The 20,262-nt window shown below is 52.3% G+C and overlaps 1 protein-coding gene across 2 annotated transcripts; it reads left to right on the plus strand.

The window, feature by feature from the left end:
• Positions 1-727: 727 nt before the first annotated feature.
• Positions 728-4,774, plus strand: Ubc (ubiquitin C). 2 transcript variants are annotated; one of them, XM_042668899.1, is made up of 2 exons: positions 728-833; positions 2,640-4,774. In XM_042668899.1, the coding sequence occupies exon 2, from the start codon at positions 2,643-2,645 to the stop codon at positions 4,698-4,700; it is 2,058 nt and encodes a 685-aa protein (XP_042524833.1). In that variant the 5' UTR covers positions 728-833; positions 2,640-2,642; the 3' UTR covers positions 4,701-4,774. The 2 variants fall into 2 exon arrangements, with proteins under 2 accessions (XP_042524833.1, XP_042524834.1); XM_042668900.1 differs by lacking the exon at positions 728-833 and adding an exon at positions 1,001-1,017.
• The last annotated feature ends 15,488 nt before the right edge of the window (positions 4,775-20,262 follow it).

A 20,262-nucleotide genomic window follows, 5' to 3' on the forward strand; every position in this document is an offset into this window, starting at 1 on the left:
CACCAGGGCCCCCGGGCCCCAGTCCCGGCCCCGCAGGGTCATCAGGGCCCCCGGGCCCCAGTCCCGGCCCCGCAGGGCCCCCAGGCCCCGCCGGCCTCAGATCTGCCGAGTCATCGGCCTGGTCGCCGAGCCCGGGCGGCGGCGGCGGCGGGGAGGGCGCGGGCCGCGCGGGGCCGGGCTGGGCCCCAGCGGACCTCCGCGAGACCCAGGCGCCCGAGGGTCGGGAACTGGACCCCGCGCCAACCCCGCAGGCCGGGGGCAGGGCGGGCGCCCACCGGGGCCGGGACCCTGACCCGGAAGGAAACGCTCGGCGCGACCCCTCGTCGGCCACTGTTTGGCGGGTGTCCCGCGCCGGGGACCGTTGGGCCGGGGGCGGGGGGGGGGGGGGCCGGTGGGGGAGTGCGGGGCTCTCGCGGGCGGCAGTCCGCTCCGCCCCGGCGATCCGGCCCGGGCTTTCGCGGCCCCCGCCCCGCCCCCGCCCCCGCGGCCAGGGCGGCGCGTTGCGGCCGCAGCGCGCACGGAGCGCGGTGATCCCTCCGCCGGGCCGCGCCGCGCGGGCGGCCCCGCCCCGCCCCGCCCCAGGCAGCCGCCACGCGTCGGGCCCCCGGGGGGGGGGCCAGTCTCGGAGGTCGGATCCCGGGCTGTTCCGGGGCTCGTTTCCGCCCGCGGGGGCGGAATGCGCGTGGGAAAGTAGTCCCTTCCAGGCGCTTCCGCGGAGGGATCCGGGCGGCCGGGGTATATAAGCCGGCGCCGGGCGCGGCGCAGCGAGTTCCGTCGACGCCGCTCGATCCGACGCTGATCTTCTGCGAGCGCCGCAGCCACAGCCGCCACCGGTGGGTGAGCACCCGCCGTCGCGCCCGCGGGGCGGAGGCCCGACGGCCGTCGGGCTGGCCGGCCACCCGGGCTCCCGAGCCCTGCTCCCCGGGGGCCCGCGCGCTCGCCGCCACTGCCCCTGAGGCGAGGCAAGATGGCGGCCGGTCGGGATCCTTAGGTTAAGACTCGGAAGCGGGCCCCGAGGTCTGAGAGGCCAGCCTAGCGGGCGGCGGGGTGCGGGGGGCCCCTCGAGGCCGTGGCGGGGGTGGGTGCGTGTGGCGGGTTTGTCTCGGTGGGGGCGGGTGGGGCCGTTAACGGGCGGGGCGGGGCGGGAGGCGCGCTCCTGTGACGTCACAGTCGGGGCGGCGCCCGGCCGCCCGTGTGTCGCGGGGTGTTCTCCGCAGCTGGACACAGGGTCCGGGGCTGCGGGAGACGGCCGGGCGGACGGGATCCAGACACCGACAGGGGGAGGAAGCGAAGGGAGGCTCTGGAGTTTTGTCTTGGTGACGGTTACGGAGCCAGGTTTTGAGTTTGTCACCGCCACCACTGCTAGATACTAGCTGGTTTTTTAACGAAGGCAAGTTTTTTTCTTTCTACGTATGTGCCACGGTCACGGGATTTGTCTTAGGGCCTAGGCGCTGTCTTGCATGTTTTTCCCCAAGGCAGAGTTCCACCACGGGAGCCACGCCTCCATTTACAGCTTTTTGCTGGGTAGTTGGGAGATGAGATTTCCATGGACTTTTCTGAAGGGCTGGCTTTGAACGTTGATCCTCAGGTTTTAAATCTGAGAATCACGGTTAGAATCTAGCTTGGGTAAAAAAAAAAAAAAAAAAGCCTATGAGACTTGTCTTCAAATAACCATAGAAAGCCTAAGCTCTGTCTACAGTGACTGGGCACCAGTGGAGCAAGGACACCAGTCCCTAATTTCAAGCTCAAGTACCAGCAGAAGGAAAGCTGTGATTTTTCTTGTGTTGTTGTCATCGTCTTCATTTGTTTTTCAGTACTAGGGCTTGAAATTAGGGTCTCTGGGAGCTGTCCCTCCTCAGTGTTTCCTCAGGTCTGGCACACCACCACATGAGCCACAGCTCTATTTCTGGCTCATATAGTCATTACTTGGAGATGACTAAGACTTTCTTGCCGCAGTCTGGCATTAAACTACAATTCTCAGGTCTCAAGATTCTAACTAGGTACAAGGGTGAACCAAGGTCACCTGTCAGTCTGGATACTCCTTTTTTTTTTTGACTTATTTTTTTTATTTTTTTGGGTCCGGTCGTGGGGCCTGAACTCTGGGCTTGGGCGCTGTCCTCAGCTCTTCAGTTCAAGGCTAGTGCTCTACCACTTGAGCCACAACACCACTTCCAGCTTTTTTTCTTTATGCTTATGTGGTGCTGAGGAATCGAAACCAGGGCCTCAGGTATGCAAGGAAGTGCTCTACCTCTGGGCCTGGGTGCTGTCCCTCAGTTTTTTTTTTTTTTTTTTTTTTGTCGGTCGTGGGGCTTGAACTCTGGGCCTGGGCGCTGTCCCTCAGCTCTTCAGCTCAAGGCGAGTGCTCTACCACTTGAGCTACAGCGCCACTTCCGGTTTTCTGGTGGTTTATTGGAGATAGGAGTCTCACGGTCTCTCCTGCCCGGGCTGGCTTTGAACCGCGATCCTCAGATCTCAGCCTCCTGAGTAGCTAGGATTACAGGCGTGAGCCACCGGCGCCCGGCTGTCCCTCAGTTTTTTAGCACAAGGCAAGAGCTCTCCAACTTTTGAACAACAAGGCCATTTCTGGTTTTCTGGTGGTTTATTGGAGTTAAATTTTTTTTTTTCCTTTGTTGTAATAGACAATGCAGATCTTCGTGAAGACCCTGACTGGCAAGACCATCACCCTGGAGGTGGAGCCCAGTGACACCATCGAGAATGTCAAGGCTAAGATCCAGGACAAGGAGGGTATACCACCTGATCAGCAGAGGCTGATCTTTGCAGGCAAACAGCTGGAAGATGGCCGTACCTTGTCTGACTATAACATCCAGAAGGAGTCCACTCTGCACCTGGTGCTCCGTCTCCGAGGTGGCATGCAGATCTTCGTGAAGACCCTGACTGGCAAGACCATCACCCTGGAGGTGGAGCCCAGTGACACCATCGAGAATGTCAAGGCTAAGATCCAGGACAAGGAAGGTATTCCCCCTGACCAGCAGAGGCTGATCTTTGCAGGCAAGCAGCTGGAAGATGGCCGTACTCTGTCTGACTACAACATCCAGAAGGAGTCCACTCTGCACCTGGTGCTCCGTCTCCGAGGTGGCATGCAAATCTTCGTGAAGACCCTGACTGGCAAGACCATCACCCTGGAGGTGGAGCCCAGTGACACCATCGAGAACGTCAAGGCCAAGATCCAGGACAAGGAAGGTATTCCCCCTGACCAGCAGAGGCTGATCTTTGCAGGCAAGCAGCTGGAAGATGGCCGTACTCTGTCTGACTACAACATCCAGAAGGAGTCCACTCTGCACCTGGTGCTTCGTCTCCGAGGTGGCATGCAGATCTTCGTGAAGACCCTGACTGGCAAGACCATTACCCTGGAGGTGGAGCCCAGTGACACCATCGAGAATGTCAAGGCCAAGATCCAGGACAAGGAAGGTATTCCCCCTGACCAGCAGAGGCTGATCTTTGCGGGCAAGCAGCTGGAAGATGGCCGTACTCTGTCTGACTACAACATCCAGAAGGAGTCCACTCTGCATCTGGTGCTCCGTCTCCGAGGTGGCATGCAGATCTTCGTGAAGACCCTGACTGGCAAGACCATCACCCTGGAGGTGGAGCCCAGTGACACCATCGAGAATGTCAAGGCTAAGATCCAAGACAAGGAAGGTATTCCCCCTGACCAGCAGAGGCTGATCTTTGCGGGCAAGCAGCTGGAAGATGGCCGTACCCTGTCTGACTACAACATCCAGAAAGAATCCACTCTGCACCTGGTGCTCCGTCTCCGAGGTGGCATGCAGATCTTCGTGAAGACCCTGACTGGCAAGACCATCACCCTGGAGGTGGAGCCCAGTGACACCATTGAGAATGTCAAGGCCAAGATCCAAGACAAGGAAGGTATTCCCCCTGACCAGCAGAGGCTGATCTTTGCGGGCAAGCAGCTGGAAGATGGCCGTACTCTGTCTGACTACAACATCCAGAAGGAGTCCACTCTGCACCTGGTGCTTCGTCTCCGAGGTGGCATGCAGATCTTCGTGAAGACCCTGACTGGCAAGACCATCACCCTGGAGGTGGAGCCCAGTGACACCATCGAGAACGTCAAGGCCAAGATCCAGGACAAGGAAGGTATTCCCCCTGACCAGCAGAGGCTGATCTTTGCAGGCAAACAGCTGGAAGATGGCCGTACTCTGTCTGACTACAACATCCAGAAGGAGTCCACTCTGCACCTGGTGCTCCGTCTCCGAGGTGGCATGCAGATCTTCGTGAAGACCCTGACTGGCAAGACCATTACCCTGGAGGTGGAGCCCAGTGACACCATCGAGAATGTCAAGGCTAAGATCCAGGACAAGGAAGGTATTCCCCCTGACCAGCAGAGGCTGATCTTTGCGGGCAAGCAGCTGGAAGATGGCCGTACCCTGTCTGACTACAACATCCAGAAGGAGTCCACTCTGCACCTGGTGCTTCGTCTCCGAGGTGGCATGCAGATCTTTGTGAAGACCCTGACTGGCAAGACCATCACCCTGGAGGTGGAGCCCAGTGACACCATCGAGAATGTCAAGGCTAAGATCCAGGACAAGGAAGGTATTCCCCCTGACCAGCAGAGGCTGATCTTTGCAGGCAAGCAGCTGGAAGATGGCCGAACCCTGTCTGACTACAACATCCAGAAGGAGTCCACTCTGCACCTGGTGCTCCGTTTGAGGGGAGGTTTTTAATTTCCCCTTTTAAACTCATGACAAGTTTCATTGCACTTTTGTTTAAATAAATAAAGTTCTTGCATTCCTGAATAGTTTAATGTGTGTATTACAGTGCTTATCAATATAGAACAATAATGAACCAATAGGTTAATCATGAAGTAAAAAATGTCAATGCAAAGGAGAGGACTATTATAATTTGAGTATAGTTAGGAGCCACTGCCCTGTCAGCTGGTAAGAAATTGTATATATGCCACATACAGTTGTTCAAGCCTGTTTTTTTAGATACTCCAGCTTTTTTTCTTTTTGTGGGGGCGGGGGGGGGTTGGGCTTGAACTCTGGGCCTGGGCATTGTCCTTTAGCTCTTCAGCTCAAGGTGAATGTTCTACCTTGAGCCACTGGGCCAGTTCTAATTTTTTGGTGATTAATCAGAGATAAGTCCTATGAGACTTGGTTGGGCTGGCTTTGAACTGGGATCCTCAGATCTCAAGCTTCCTGAGTAGCTCTAGGATTACAGGCATGAGCCCGTGGTGCCCAGCGGGTTTTTTTTTTTGTTTGTTTTTAACAGGAAGTAAATAAGATTGTGTAATGGGGCCTTGGAACCGGTTTTCTTAGCTCTAACCAATATAAAAGGAAGTGCAGCAGTGACTCAGCTAAGCATGAGTACAAATGCTAAGGGACAACATCTAGGCCTTGAGCTCAAGCCCTGGGACTAAAAAAAGTTACACAGTAGTTTGGTGTGCCCCTTTCTACTGGAGGCTCTCAAAAGGTAGTGGATACGGGCTGAGAAGGTGGCTCAGTGGTAGAGTGCTTGCCTTGCATGCATGAGGCCCTGGGTTCGATTCCTCAGCACCACATAAGCAAAAAGAAAAAAGCCAGAAGTGGTGCTGTGGCTCAAGTGGTAGAGCGCTAGCCTTGAGCTGAAGGACAGCGCCCAGGCCCAGAGTTCAGGCCCCACGACCGGACCCCCCCCCAAAAAAATAGTGGATGGGGTAGGCAGAGGCATAGGGTTGGGGGACGGGGGTGCTTAGATTTAAGGTAGTAGAGCCCTTCCCTAGAATGCCCAGTCCTCTGGTTTAATCTGCAGCACTGAGAAAAATGTTTGAATAAGGAAGCTGATTAATGGGCACTCTCCCATAATCTCTGATACAGACTCAGGTGTGGAGCAGTTCTTAGAATTTTCCTAGTACTAGTTGTACGAGGAGGGCTTGATGAATGTGTGGAGCAGTTCTTAGAATTTTCCTAGTACTAGTTGTACGAGGAGGGCTTGATGAATGTGTGGAGCAGTTCTTAGAATTTTCCTAGTACTAGTTGTACGAGGAGGGCTTGATGAATGTGTGGAGCAGTTCTTAGAATTTTCCTAGTACTAGTTGTACGAGGAGGGCTTGATGAATGTGTGGAGCAGTTCTTAGAATTTTCCTAGTACTAGTTGTACGAGGAGGGCTTGATGAATGTGTGGAGCAGTTCTTAGAACTTTCCTAGTACTAGTTGTACGAGGAGGGCTTGATGAATGTGTGGAGCAGTTCTTAGAATTTTCCTAGTACTAGTTGTACGAGGAGGGCTTGATGAATGTGTGGAGCAGTTCTTAGAATTTTCCTAGTACTAGTTGTACGAGGAGGGCTTGATGAATGTGTGGAGCAGTTCTTAGAACTTTCCTAGTACTAGTTGTACGAGGAGGGCTTGATGAATGTGTGGAGCAGTTCTTAGAATTTTCCTAGTACTAGTTGTACGAGGAGGGCTTGATGAATGTGTGGAGCAGTTCTTAGAACTTTCCTAGTACTAGTTGTACGAGGAGGGCTCGATGAATGTGTGGAGCAGTTCTTAGAACTTTCCTAGTACTAGTTGTACGAGGAGGGCTCGATGAATGTGTGGAGCAGTTCTTAGAACTTTCCTAGTACTAGTTGTACGAGGAGGGCTTGATGAATGTGTGGAGCAGTTCTTAGAACTTTCCTAGTACTAGTTGTACGAGGAGGGCTCGCTGAATGTGTGGAGCAGTTCTTAGAACTTTCCTAGTACTAGTTGTACGAGGAGGGCTTGCTGAATGTGTGGAGCAGTTCTTAGAACTTTCCTAGTACTAGTTGTACGAGGAGGGCTTGCTGAATGTGTGGAGCAGTTCTTAGAACTTTCCTAGTACTAGTTGTACGAGGAGGGCTTGCTGAATGTGTGGAGCAGTTCTTAGAATTTTCCTAGTACTAGTTGTACGAGGAGGGCTTGATGAATGTGTGGAGCAGTTCTTAGAATTTTCCTAGTACTAGTTGTACGAGGAGGGCTTGATGAATGTGTGGAGCAGTTCTTAGAATTTTCCTAGTACTAGTTGTACGAGGAGGGCTTGATGAATGTGTGGAGCAGTTCTTAGAACTTTCCTAGTACTAGTTGTACGAGGAGGGCTTGCTGAATGTGTGGAGCAGTTCTTAGAACTTTCCTAGTACTAGTTGTACGAGGAGGGCTTGCTGAATGTGTGGAGCAGTTCTTAGAATTTTCCTAGTACTAGTTGTACGAGGAGGGCTTGATGAATGTGTGGAGCAGTTCTTAGAATTTTCCTAGTACTAGTTGTACGAGGAGGGCTTGATGAATGTGTGGAGCAGTTCTTAGAATTTTCCTAGTACTAGTTGTACGAGGAGGGCTTGATGAATGTGTGGAGCAGTTCTTAGAATTTTCCTAGTACTAGTTGTACGAGGAGGGCTTGATGAATGTGTGGAGCAGTTCTTAGAACTTTCCTAGTACTAGTTGTACGAGGAGGGCTTGATGAATGTGTGGAGCAGTTCTTAGAATTTTCCTAGTACTAGTTGTACGAGGAGGGCTTGATGAATGTGTGGAGCAGTTCTTAGAACTTTCCTAGTACTAGTTGTACGAGGAGGGCTTGATGAATGTGTGGAGCAGTTCTTAGAATTTTCCTAGTACTAGTTGTACGAGGAGGGCTTGCTGAATGTGTGGAGCAGTTCTTAGAACTTTCCTAGTACTAGTTGTACGAGGAGGGCTTGATGAATGTGTGGAGCAGTTCTTAGAATTTTCCTAGTACTAGTTGTACGAGGAGGGCTTGATGAATGTGTGGAGCAGTTCTTAGAATTTTCCTAGTACTAGTTGTACGAGGAGGGCTTGATGAATGTGTGGAGCAGTTCTTAGAATTTTCCTAGTACTAGTTGTACGAGGAGGGCTTGATGAATGTGTGGAGCAGTTCTTAGAACTTTCCTAGTACTAGTTGTACGAGGAGGGCTTGATGAATGTGTGGAGCAGTTCTTAGAACTTTCCTAGTACTAGTTGTACGAGGAGGGCTTGATGAATGTGTGGAGCAGTTCTTAGAACTTTCCTAGTACTAGTTGTACGAGGAGGGCTTGCTGAATGTGTGGAGCAGTTCTTAGAACTTTCCTAGTACTAGTTGTACGAGGAGGGCTTGCTGAATGTGTGGAGCAGTTCTTAGAATTTTCCTAGTACTAGTTGTACGAGGAGGGCTTGATGAATGTGTGGAGCAGTTCTTAGAATTTTCCTAGTACTAGTTGTACGAGGAGGGCTTGATGAATGTGTGGAGCAGTTCTTAGAATTTTCCTAGTACTAGTTGTACGAGGAGGGCTTGATGAATGTGTGGAGCAGTTCTTAGAATTTTCCTAGTACTAGTTGTACGAGGAGGGCTTGATGAATGTGTGGAGCAGTTCTTAGAACTTTCCTAGTACTAGTTGTACGAGGAGGGCTTGATGAATGTGTGGAGCAGTTCTTAGAACTTTCCTAGTACTAGTTGTACGAGGAGGGCTTGATGAATGTGTGGAGCAGTTCTTAGAACTTTCCTAGTACTAGTTGTACGAGGAGGGCTTGATGAATGTGTGGAGCAGTTCTTAGAACTTTCCTAGTACTAGTTGTACGAGGAGGGCTTGATGAATGTGTGGAGCAGTTCTTAGAACTTTCCTAGTACTAGTTGTACGAGGAGGGCTTGCTGAATGTGTGGAGCAGTTCTTAGAACTTTCCTAGTACTAGTTGTACGAGGAGGGCTTGCTGAATGTGTGGAGCAGTTCTTAGAACTTTCCTAGTACTAGTTGTACGAGGAGGGCTTGATGAATGTGTGGAGCAGTTCTTAGAATTTTCCTAGTACTAGTTGTACGAGGAGGGCTCGATGAATGTGTGGAGCAGTTCTTAGAACTTTCCTAGTACTAGTTGTACGAGGAGGGCTTGATGAATGTGTGGAGCAGTTCTTAGAACTTTCCTAGTACTAGTTGTACGAGGAGGGCTTGCTGAATGTGTGGAGCAGTTCTTAGAACTTTCCTAGTACTAGTTGTACGAGGAGGGCTTGATGAATGTGTGGAGCAGTTCTTAGAACTTTCCTAGTACTAGTTGTACGAGGAGGGCTTGCTGAATGTGTGGAGCAGTTCTTAGAATTTTCCTAGTACTAGTTGTACGAGGAGGGCTTGATGAATGTGTGGAGCAGTTCTTAGAACTTTCCTAGTACTAGTTGTACGAGGAGGGCTTGATGAATGTGTGGAGCAGTTCTTAGAACTTTCCTAGTACTAGTTGTACGAGGAGGGCTTGATGAATGTGTGGAGCAGTTCTTAGAACTTTCCTAGTACTAGTTGTACGAGGAGGGCTTGCTGAATGTGTGGAGCAGTTCTTAGAACTTTCCTAGTACTAGTTGTACGAGGAGGGCTTGATGAATGTGTGGAGCAGTTCTTAGAACTTTCCTAGTACTAGTTGTACGAGGAGGGCTTGCTGAATGTGTGGAGCAGTTCTTAGAATTTTCCTAGTACTAGTTGTACGAGGAGGGCTTGATGAATGTGTGGAGCAGTTCTTAGAACTTTCCTAGTACTAGTTGTACGAGGAGGGCTTGATGAATGTGTGGAGCAGTTCTTAGAACTTTCCTAGTACTAGTTGTACGAGGAGGGCTTGATGAATGTGTGGAGCAGTTCTTAGAATTTTCCTAGTACTAGTTGTACGAGGAGGGCTTGATGAATGTGTGGAGCAGTTCTTAGAACTTTCCTAGTACTAGTTGTACGAGGAGGGCTTGATGAATGTGTGGAGCAGTTCTTAGAACTTTCCTAGTACTAGTTGTACGAGGAGGGCTTGATGAATGTGTGGAGCAGTTCTTAGAACTTTCCTAGTACTAGTTGTACGAGGAGGGCTTGCTGAATGTGGAATGTGTGCCCTTTCAATGTCACGTCACAGCCTTTCATCAGATCTTACGTTTTCAGCATTGTGAATTTGTGGGTCTTGTTTTTAGCACTTGGAACTTGGCTTCACACTTTTACTGCCTCTGCTACTTGAATCTCCCCTCTAGCCTGTCCTGCGCATTGCTGGTTATTTTGGAGATGGAGTCAGATTTTGCTGCCCAAAGTTTGGTCTCTAGCTTCAATCATGAATAGTTTTACCTTGATTTCAGCTGCAGTAGAGCTGCATATAGGAACCATGGGTAACTGAGTCATCCTAAGTTTTAAATGAACTCTTTGGGCTAGTTTTACGCATAAGTATTTTTAGAGCCTAAATTCAGGGTCTGGGCTCTGTCCCTGAGCTCTTTTGCTCAGGTTAGCACTCTACCACTTTGAGCCACAATGCCACTTTGGTCTCCCCATAGAGATCAGAATCACAGACTTTTCTAAAAGCCCAGGCTGGCTTTAAACATACTTAGAGGTCAGCCTCCAGAGTAGGCTGAAATTATAGGCATGAAGCTGGGCGCGGGTGGCTCATGCCTGTCATCCTAGCTACTCTACTCAGGAGGCTGAGATCTGAGGATCTCGGTTTAAAGCCAGCCCAGGTAGGAAAGACCAAGAGATTCCTATGTCCAGAAAACGAAGTGGAGCTGTAGCTCAAGTGGTAGAGCGCTAGCCTTGAGCTGAAGAGCTGAGGTGGCAAAAGCACTTGCCTAGCAAGTGCAACATCCTGTGTTTGATCCTAGTATCAGAAAAGACAAGACAAATACATTTTTTTTAATAGAACTTACAGACAGTGCCTGCTTCCCCCCCCCACACACACCTTTGGCCAGTCCTGGGGTTTGAACTGTCCCTGAGCTGCTATTGCTCAAAGCTGGCACTCTACCACTTGAGCCACAAGACCACTAATGGTTTTTTCTATTTATGTGGTCCAGAGGAACCCAACCTAGGGCTTCATGCATGCCAGGCAAGCACTACCCCGGAGCCACCTTCCCAGCCCCCAAACCTGCCTTTATGACACTGAAAACTCGCTTGACATGGCTTTTGGAAGGGGGCTAGAGTGTAACTCGGTGGTAGGATTTGTTTATCATGTATACAGAACCCTCAGCACCTTTTTTTTCTGTCGGTTGTGGGGCTTGAACTCAGCCTGGGCACTGTCCCTCAGCTCTTCAGCTCAAGGTGAATGCTTTACCACTTGAGCCACAGCACCACTTCTGGTTTTCTGGTATTAATTGAAGATAAAGAGTCCCGCAGGGGGCTAGAAAGGTGGCTCAGTGGTAGAGCTCTTGCCTTGCATGCCTGAGGCCCTGGGTTCGATTCCTCAGCACCACATAAGAAAAAAGAAAAAAGCTGGAAGTGGTGCTGTGGCTCAAGTGGTAGAGCCCTAGCCTTGAGCTGAAGAGCTGAGGGACAGTGCCCAGGCCCAGAGTTCAGGCCCCACGACCGGACCCCCTAAAAAAAAGAGCCCAGCAGATGTTCCTGCCTGGGCTGGCTTTGAACCATGATCCCAGGACATTTGTACTTGCTAGGCAAGTGCTTTGCCACTGAGCTATATTTCAGCCTCTAGGCTGAAGTTCAACAGCAGTCCTCAAATCCTGAGTAGCTAGGATTACAGATGAGCCACTGTTGCCTGGTGACTGTTCATTCTTCAAACACCCATTTGGCAGGCTGGGAATGTGGCTTAGTGGTAGAGTGCTTGCCTACCATGCATGAAACCTTGGCTTCGATTCCTCAGTACCATGTAAACATAAAAAGCTGAACGTGGTGCTGTGGCTCAAAAAATAGAGTACTAGCCTTGAGCAAAAGAAGCTCAGGGACAGTGCCCAGGCTCTTGAGTTTCAGCCCCAGGACTGGCAAAAAAACAAAAAAAAACACCCATTTGGCTTCACACTTAGACAATTGTTTAAGGATTCACTTGCATAGATGTGCTTGTGTGAGTGAAAATGGTTTATATAAAGGAATGGCGCCTGTAATCCTAGCTACTCAGGAGGCTGAGATCTGAGGATCCTGGTTCAAAGCCAGTCTGGGCAGGAAAGTCTGGGCGACTCTATTCCAATAAACCACTCAGAAAGACCGACAAAAAACACAAAGGAGTGGTTTTTGTTTTTGTTTTGTGCTGGTCCTGGGGCTTGAACTCAGGTCCTTGGCATTGTCCCTGAGGGTTTTTTCTCAGGACTAGCACTCTACCACTTGAGTCACAGCTCCACTTCTGGCTTTTTGTTTGAGTACTTAGTTGGAGATAGAGTCTCTGGGACTTTCCTGTCCAGGTTGATTTCAGATCATAGCTTCCTGAGTAGCTAGGACTATAGGCATGCCAGGCAGGAGTGTTCTTTTTATGTTTCCCCTGAAAACACAGTAAAATCCTCACCACATGGTGCATATGGCTTGTACAGATTTATAATTCAGACGGGTAAGAGTGTAGTGTTTAGTCCTGCCAGCAGGGGGCAAACGCGGGCAGGACGGTTAGCCATGAAGATTCTGCAGAGTCCACCTACACAGTTGTGGTTACCCAAGCCTTTGCTTGCTTTTGTTTTAGGTCGTGGGGCTTGAACTCTGGGCCTCAGCCCTTTAGCTCAAGGCGAGCACGCTACCACTTGAGCCACAGCACCACTTCCGGTTTTTTTTTAAGTTAATTGGAGATGAGAGTCTCACGGACATTCCTGCCCAGGCTGGCTTTGAACCATGCCATGATCTGCAGATCTCAGCTTCCTGAGTAGCTAGCAGGCATGAGCCACTGGCACCTGGATTCCTTTCTACTCTTTTTTTTTTTTTTGGGTCCGGTCGTGGGGCCTGAACTCTGGGCCTGGGCACTGTCCCTCAGCTCTTCAGCTCAAGGCTAGCGCTCTACCACTTGAGCCACAGCGCCACTTCCGGCTTTTTTCTTTTTGCTTATGTGGTGCTGAGGAATCGAACCCAGGGCCTTGAGCATGCAAGGCAAGTGCTCTACCACTGAGCCACCTTCCCAGCCCTCCTTTCTACTTGAGAGGCTTTTCTTGTCACTGAAAGGTAATCTGCTGTTTCTCAAGTGCCTTTTGCGTTCTTGCCTGCCTGGAATGAGCTGCTCTTGCAGCCTTGCCGTGTGTCTACCAGCTCCAATCACTCCCTCATGCCAAGGCATTGTTTTGGAAAGACTCCATTTCCTGCTGGCTGGTATCAGGTGTTATTCTGCAAAATAGCACCCTGAGATAGTTCCAGCCATTTTCCATCCCCTCCCTTCACCCAACCTGTTCCCTCTTTCTAAAGGCTGAGCACTTTCATAGCCAGGTGCTGGTGGCTCAAGCCTGTAATCCTAGCTATTCAGGAGGTTGAGATCTAAGGATTGCAGTCTAAAACCAGCCCAGACAAAAAAGTCTGAGACTCTTAACTCCAATAAACTCAGAAAAAGCCGGAAGTAGAGCTGTGGCTCAGATTGTAGAGCTCTGCCAGCCTTGAGCACAGAGGTTTGGGGACAACGTCCAAGCCCTTGAGTTCAAGTCCTAGGACCTCAACACAAAAAATAAAATACATACAAACAAAGTGGAAAAGGAAAGGAAAATTACTCAAGCCTATTGAAGGTTTGTAGCTCTCCCCATAGCAGACGTGTGCTGGGCCCCCTGGGGCCTTCGCTTACCTGCAAGGTGAGTGGCGACATTTCATGGTGGTCTCACATTAAAAATGATGCGTTCTGGGGGCTGGGAAGGTGGCTCAGTGGTAGAGCACTTGCCTTGCATGCCTGAGTCCCTGGGTTCCATTCCTCAGCACCACATAAACAAGAAGAAAAAAGCCGGAAGTGGTGCTGTGGCTCAAGTGGTAGAGCGCTAGCCTTGAGCTGAAGAGCTGAGGGACAGTGCCCAGGCCCAGAGTTCAGGCCCCATGACCGGACCCCCCCCCAAAAAAAAATGATGCGTTCCCTGTAAGGACCTCATTAATTTTTTTTTTCCGATTTGGCAAAGTCATGTTCAATGGGTAAAACAGTCTCGAAGTCCTCCCGTGGCAGTTGGGGACTTTGCCCTTGGGAGGGAGGACGGCAACTCCTAACACTGATTGCTTCTGTGTCATTGCATTGACCAGCACTGCTAATTATTAGCAATGATGGCTACAGAGGGACGGGATGATGTGGAATGCCCAAAGGCTATGCTGACAGGTAAGAGTTCCTGGCTGTCACTTAAGAAAACTGTGACACCTTTCGCAGGTTGTGTGACTGGACAGCTAGCTCATTGCTGAATAGATAAGCTCTCCTTTTCACCTGGCCCGGGGACTGGTTTGCTTACGGACCCATAACTTCTGCAGCAGACACAGCTGTGTTGATAGCTGGACTTTGTAACGCTGATCATTCTCCTTGTCCTCACAGCCAAGGTGGGAACAAGATGTGTTAGCCACTGGTGAGTAAACAGAGTTGGCAGATGTGTTTGGTGGAGACTCACTGAGGTTTTGCTTTTGTTTATTTTGGTATTAGGGATGGAACCCAGGGCCTCCTGCTTCCTAGATAAGAGCTCCACCAGTGAGCTGTGCCCCAGCCCTCATTCAGTTTTGAAGAGGAAAGATCGTGGGACTCCTTGCTGTAATGTAGATGCCCCTGAGGACTCTGGGTGAAAAATGAGTGAGTCGCAGACAAACACCCCATGATTCTGCTTCCATGGTGGCCACAGAAGGCACAGCTCATGGGCACAGACAGCACTTGGTGCCTGGGGGTTGCGGAAGGGTGTGCCCCAGGAAGGCAGCTTCGTGGCACAGAGTTTTAGTGTGGGAAGAAGTTCCAGAGAGGGGCAGTGGCAAAACTGCACAAAATGTGCACATATTTAATGCACTAACTTGTGTGCTTGAAAATAGACTGGCTTGCCACCGGTGGCTCACACCTGGAATCCTAACTACTCAGGATGGGAGGATTGCTGTTCAAAGCCAGCCCAGGCAGGAAAGTTTGTGAAACTCTCTTCAATTAACTGTCCCCAAACCAGAAGTGAAGCTGTGCCTCACACGGCAGGGCTCTAGCCAGCTTTCAGCAAGAGCAGCTCAGGGACAGCACCCAGGCCCTGAGTTCAAGCCCCAGGACAAGCATGCATGTATACACGTGCATGCGCACACATACACACACACACAGGTTAAATGGCTTAAAACGGTGCGTGGTGGAAAGATGTGGGAAGGCCCAGAACATGTTAGGAGCCTGTGGGGAAGGAAGACAGCTGACGGTGAACGGGGCCTACTCCACAGAGGGCCGACCGCCTGCCGCCCCAGGCCTTTGTGGGACTTAAGCTGGGAAGTCCCACATTCTGGCGGCCGCCCCTGTCTGGGCATCTAGGTCTTGCTAAAAGCGCTAGCAAACCTCAGCAGCCACCAGGGGGAGTGGCAGCTCAGCCGAGCCCCACAGGTGGACCCAGCCAGGGCCCCACCCGAAGAGGGAGCCATGGGTCCTTCCTACTCTTCACCCCTTGTGTCACAGAACAGGAAATACTCTGTGTGTGTGTCTGTCTGTCTGTGTGTGTGTGCACGCGCGCGCGTACATGTGCATGCACACCAGTTCTGGGGCTTGAACTCAGGACATGGGCCATGTCGCTGAGCTGCTTTTGCTCAAGGCTAGTGCTCTACCACCTGAGCCACAGCTCCACTTCCAGCTTTTGGTGGTTAACTGGAGGTAAGGGTCTCACAGACTTTCCTGCCCCAGGCTGGCTTTGAACCAGGTCCTCCGTAACCTCTGGAGTAGCTAAGCGCATTACAGGTGTGAGCCACTGACCCTGGCAGCTCGCTGCTGTAAATGACCAGCGGCCTTGCCCTTCCGTTTGCTCAGATGCTCACAGCTGGAAGCTGACTTCCTTACAGACCCACAAGGCCACCTCCTCCCCCCAGACCCAGCTCAAGGACGAACAGGAAAATCACTTCCTGAGAGAGAGACTGCCCCTGAGCTGCCTCCTCTCCCGGCTCTCCTGTGGGACTGACAGCTTTCCTCATCACTGACTGCAGTCCGAGCAGATTACAGAACGAACCTCACTATCCAGCACTTGCCAGGCTGCGTCAGCTTCTAGCAATACTTTCTACCTCTCAGTCAAACCAGCTCCTGCTGTGGGCCCTCTGCCCCTCCTGCTCTTCTACCCAGAATGCTCTGCTTTTGTGGGTAACTTCTCAGCTAGTTTTTGCCTCGTGTGTGTGTGTGTGTGTGTGTGTGTGTGTGTGTGTGTGTGTGCATGTGCGTGCATGTGCATGCACGTGTGTGTGCTGCTACTAGGGCTTGGATTGAGGCCCTTGTGCTCTTACTCAGGCAGGCTGGTACTCTACTACTTGAGCCTCAGCTTCACTTATGGCTTTTTATGGTTAATTGGAGACAAGTCTCTCAGATTTGTTTGCCTGGGCTGGCTTTGAACTGGGATCCTCAGAACTCAGCCTTCTGAGTAGCTAGGGTTACAAGTGTGAGCCATAAGCACTGGCACTGGCTCAGGTTTTGCTCTGTCCCAAAGGCTGAACTGTGGAATTTTCTGCTTTTTATCACCATGAATTTGAATACCCTGATACTTAATATGAATCGTATGGGGCATGAAGCTAGTGATGAGCTCCTTCTCTTTTGTGTGTGGTAATGTGATTGGAACTCAGAGCTTTGCCCTTGCTAGGTAGGCACTATACCATTTTTTTTTTCCGGTCGGTCATGGAGCTTGAACTCTGGGCCTGAGCGCTGTCCCTCAGATCTTCAGCTCAAGACCAGTGCTCTACCACTTGAGACACAACGCCACTTCTGGTTTTCTGGTAGTTTATTGGAGATAAGAATTTCACGGACTTTCCTGCCCGGGCTGGCTTTGAACCAGGATCCTCAGATCTCAGTCTCCTGAGTAGCTAAGTTAACAGGCATGAGCCACCAGTACCTGGCGCACTATACCATTTGATCTACACCCACAATGTTTTTTGTCAGTTGTAGGGCTTGAACTCTGGGCCTAGGCGCTGTCCCTCAGCTCTTCAGCTCAAGGAGAGCGCTCTACCATTTGAGCCATTGCACCACTCCAGTTTTCTGGTGATTTATTGGAGATAAGAGTCTCACAGACTTTGCTGCCCAGGCTGGCTTTGCACCGTGATCCTCAGACCTCAGCCTCCTGAGTAGCTAGGATGACAGGCACCTTGCTACACCCACAATTTTTTTTGCTTCAGTGTTTGTTTGTTTTTTTCTTTCTTGGCCCAGGGTCAGCCTTGGACAGTGATCCTCCCTCTATCTCTCAAATATCTGAGATTAATTACAGAAGTGATCTATTGTGCTCAGCCTAGACACTGCTTTTGGTGGAGAAACATTTACAAATTCACAGGTACTTTGAAACCATCACAAACAAACAAACAAAAAAACTCTTGCTGATCCCTGATTACAACCCCAGGGGCAACCTTTTTGCCCAGGAGAAACTTTTGGAAGCTTTTTGATATAAAATTGTCACCAAAATTGTGCCTTTCCCTCCCTGCCCCCCCAGGACTCTACCTGGTCCCTGAGCTTTGGGGCCTTAGTGCCCCATGGGGTTGTAAGCCTTGGGGCCAGATACTTTGTGAAGCCCCTATTTCCCACCTTGGGGGAGGAGGACTGGGGTCCAGGCTTGCCTCCTCTCTTCAGCTTGTGAAGGTTCTCTTTGATTTGAAAGGCTGTTTGCTGTTGCTGTTTCCATGTTGGCAGGGTTGGGCTGGATGCCGCCACGTCTCTCTTCCCTGAGGAAGAGAGCAGGCACTGAACCCAGGTCATGAGTTGTTGAAGTGTGGAAGTCAGAGAGCTCTAACAGGAACTGGCCAAGCAAAACTCTAATTTCAGTTCTTCATTTCTCAGAAGACACATGGAACTTGACACGGGCCAACAGGAAGAAGCCCTGCCACAGGGTTCTTCCTTCTGAAACCCGGGGACTGGTGAAGAGCTGGAGGGAGGAGACTGTGCCCCAGCCGCCACACCCCTGGCCATTGGGTTTCAGACCTAAGGCCCCCCGGGGAGGGCATGGCTGCCGGCTGGGGCTCTGCAGCTGGAGGCTCCAAAAGAGGCCAGTGGCCTCCTTCTCTGTGGGAGTGGCAGACAGACTAGCCGTGGGACTGCAGCAGGCCGGATTCCCGTGCTTCCATGGGGCGCAAGCTCCTGCTTTCCTAGACTATCACCACCCCTGGATTGTTAGCTGAAGAGGAAATATGCTGCCATTTGGGGGTATCCTGCTTTCTGCTACCATCTGGGAGCTAAGTCCACAAAGAAAACATCTTTATTAGCGGGGCACCCATGGCTCACGCCTGTTATCCCAGCTTCTCAGGAGGCTGAGAGCTGAGGATCACGGTTCAAAGCCAGCCCGGGCAGGAAAGTGAGTGAGAGCTGGCCGTGCTGGCCTGCCTCTGCGTCCCAAATGTGCTGTCTACCCGGCAGCCCGTGTGTCCTGGGGAACTTGCTGGAAGTGCGGGACTGTCCGGCGCTGGGGCAGGGGGACAGGGCCACCTGAGGGGAGAACCACAGGTAGGCAGGCCCGCCACGGGGGCGCAGGTGGCAGACAGTGGCCTCCTCCGTGGGTGGGGCAGGCTGCGGCCGCTGAGGACCAGGCCTCCTGCCTCCCCAGGCGGGCCTGTGGGCGACCTTGCCAATCCTGGGCTGCCCCACCTTGACCCTGGCCTGTCTCATGGACATGACACCCCTTCCTCCATGGGAGGTTGGGGTTCGCCTTGCTCCCCTCCCCTAGGCTTAACTTAGCCCCCTCTTAGGACCCCATTTCCAGATGATGTGTGGGCACAGGTGGCTGGGGCGGGGTGAGTGTGTGCGTGTGTGCGTATGCGTGTATGCTTGTGTGTGTGTGTGTGTGTGTGTGTGTATGAGAAGTGGCAGGACAGGAGACCTGGCACCAGGGAAATCTGAGCATGGGGAAGGAGGGAACTTGACACCCGCTTTGTCTCTGGGGTGAGGGTGCAGATCGGGTGGTGGAACCTGACCGGAGATGTGGGCACTGGACGGACAGGTGGTTGAAATCTCCCTGCGGGGCAGGCGGGAGGGAGGCGGGAGAAGGACCCCAGGCTCTCACTCCCTGGGAACCAATTGGTGCTCAAAGGTGACACCTGAGAGCGGAGTTCTAGGTGCCGGGGCCTGGGGCAGGGGGTGGAGCAGGGCTGTGGTGGGCTCCAGAGCTCCACGGCCTGGCTGGCAGGGTGGGAGAGATGGCCTGGCCCGGCCTGGCAGGGAGCGGGGGCCCCCTGGAGGCTTTGGGGAACACGGGGCTTACCCCAAGTTCTGAGTGGGAACAGCTGGCATGTTGCAATCTCACGTGGCCTCACGCTGCTGCCCTCAGGATCCCTGCAGAGGAAGGGACTGACCTCCCCAGGAGGGCAGGTGCTCCCCAGACCCCAGAGCAAACACGGCCTGGTCCCCCGGCCGAGGTGGAGGGCCCTGGGCCCTGCTGCCCTTGGCCATCTGATACTGCGGCAGATAGGAACTGCTCAGAAAGTGCCCAGCTCTCCCTCCTCCCCTTCCCATGCCTTCCTCTCCCCTTCGAGTCTTCTGCATTCCTAAACACAGGTGAGCCGGTAAACAGGATTGGACAACAATGCTGTGATGGGAAGACAATGAGCTCCATTTCACCTGACTGCTCTCCAGAGAGCTGCCTGAAGGGTTGCCATGGAGACTGGGAGACCTTTCCACAAGAGGAGTGTTCAAAGGGAGGAAGCACATGGCATATGCCAAGGTCCTGAGGTGGGTACAAGTGGAATATGTCAGAAGATCTGCCAGAAGCAGGAGAGGAAATCAGGCAGGGGTGCTGAAGGGTCTAAGTTGATGCCCAGGCAGTGGAGAGCTGCACTGGGAAGTTAACAGGCCTGGGAGCGTTTTCCTCAGGCTCATTACTGACAGCTCCGTGTGGTTGCTGGGCCTGTGGCAGGCGTCCAGGGTGGTTAGCGCACCCTGCCACTGTCAGGACTGCCGGGCACCCCTGCTCCTTGTGCGGGCTCATCCTGCTGAGCAGGGTGGGGGGTTGGGGGAGCCCAGCTCTGCCAGGGTCTGTGCCCCTGCCGTGGCGGGTGGCTGGCAGCTCAACTTGGCCTGGAGTTCTTGTTGGCTCATCCATTTATTTATTTCCAGCACAAGGGCTTGAACTCAGGGACTTGTGTTATTCCGCTTCGCTTTACCTCTTCAGCCACAGCTCTGCCTTGGGCTTTCTTTTTTTCCCCTGGTCGACTGCAGATGAGAGTGTCACAGATTTTCTGCCCTGGGCTGGGCGGTGGTGAGCAGCTGTCCTCCGACGGCGGACTTGAGGAGACAGGATTCTGGGGTGAGGTCCGGGTACCTGGCTGGAGTGGAGTTTGGGGGGGATGCTGGAGGCAGAGGCGCAGCCATGAGCTGTGGCACTGTGGCTGGAAGGGTCGTCCCGGCAGAAAAGCAGCCGAAGGGCCAGGCCTCGCCGTGCATCGGGCTGTTTGGTTTGGCCGGGGTCGGATCACTCGGCTTGCGTGTGGACAGCCGGTGTGTGCGAGATCCTGGCTTGGGGATGGGGAACGGGCCTGTCGGGTTCAGGAGC

This window comes from Dipodomys spectabilis, unplaced genomic scaffold (assembly GCF_019054845.1).
Source record: "Dipodomys spectabilis isolate Male_0828 unplaced genomic scaffold, ASM1905484v1 ptg000480l, whole genome shotgun sequence".
In the NCBI taxonomy this organism is placed as follows: domain Eukaryota; kingdom Metazoa; phylum Chordata; class Mammalia; order Rodentia; family Heteromyidae; genus Dipodomys; species Dipodomys spectabilis.

Bases quoted from the DNA above. Each gene is read 5' to 3' on its own strand.
- Ubc (XM_042668899.1), top strand. From the start codon at position 2,643: ATGCAGATCTTCGTGAAGACCCTGACTGGCAAGACCATCACCCTGGAG.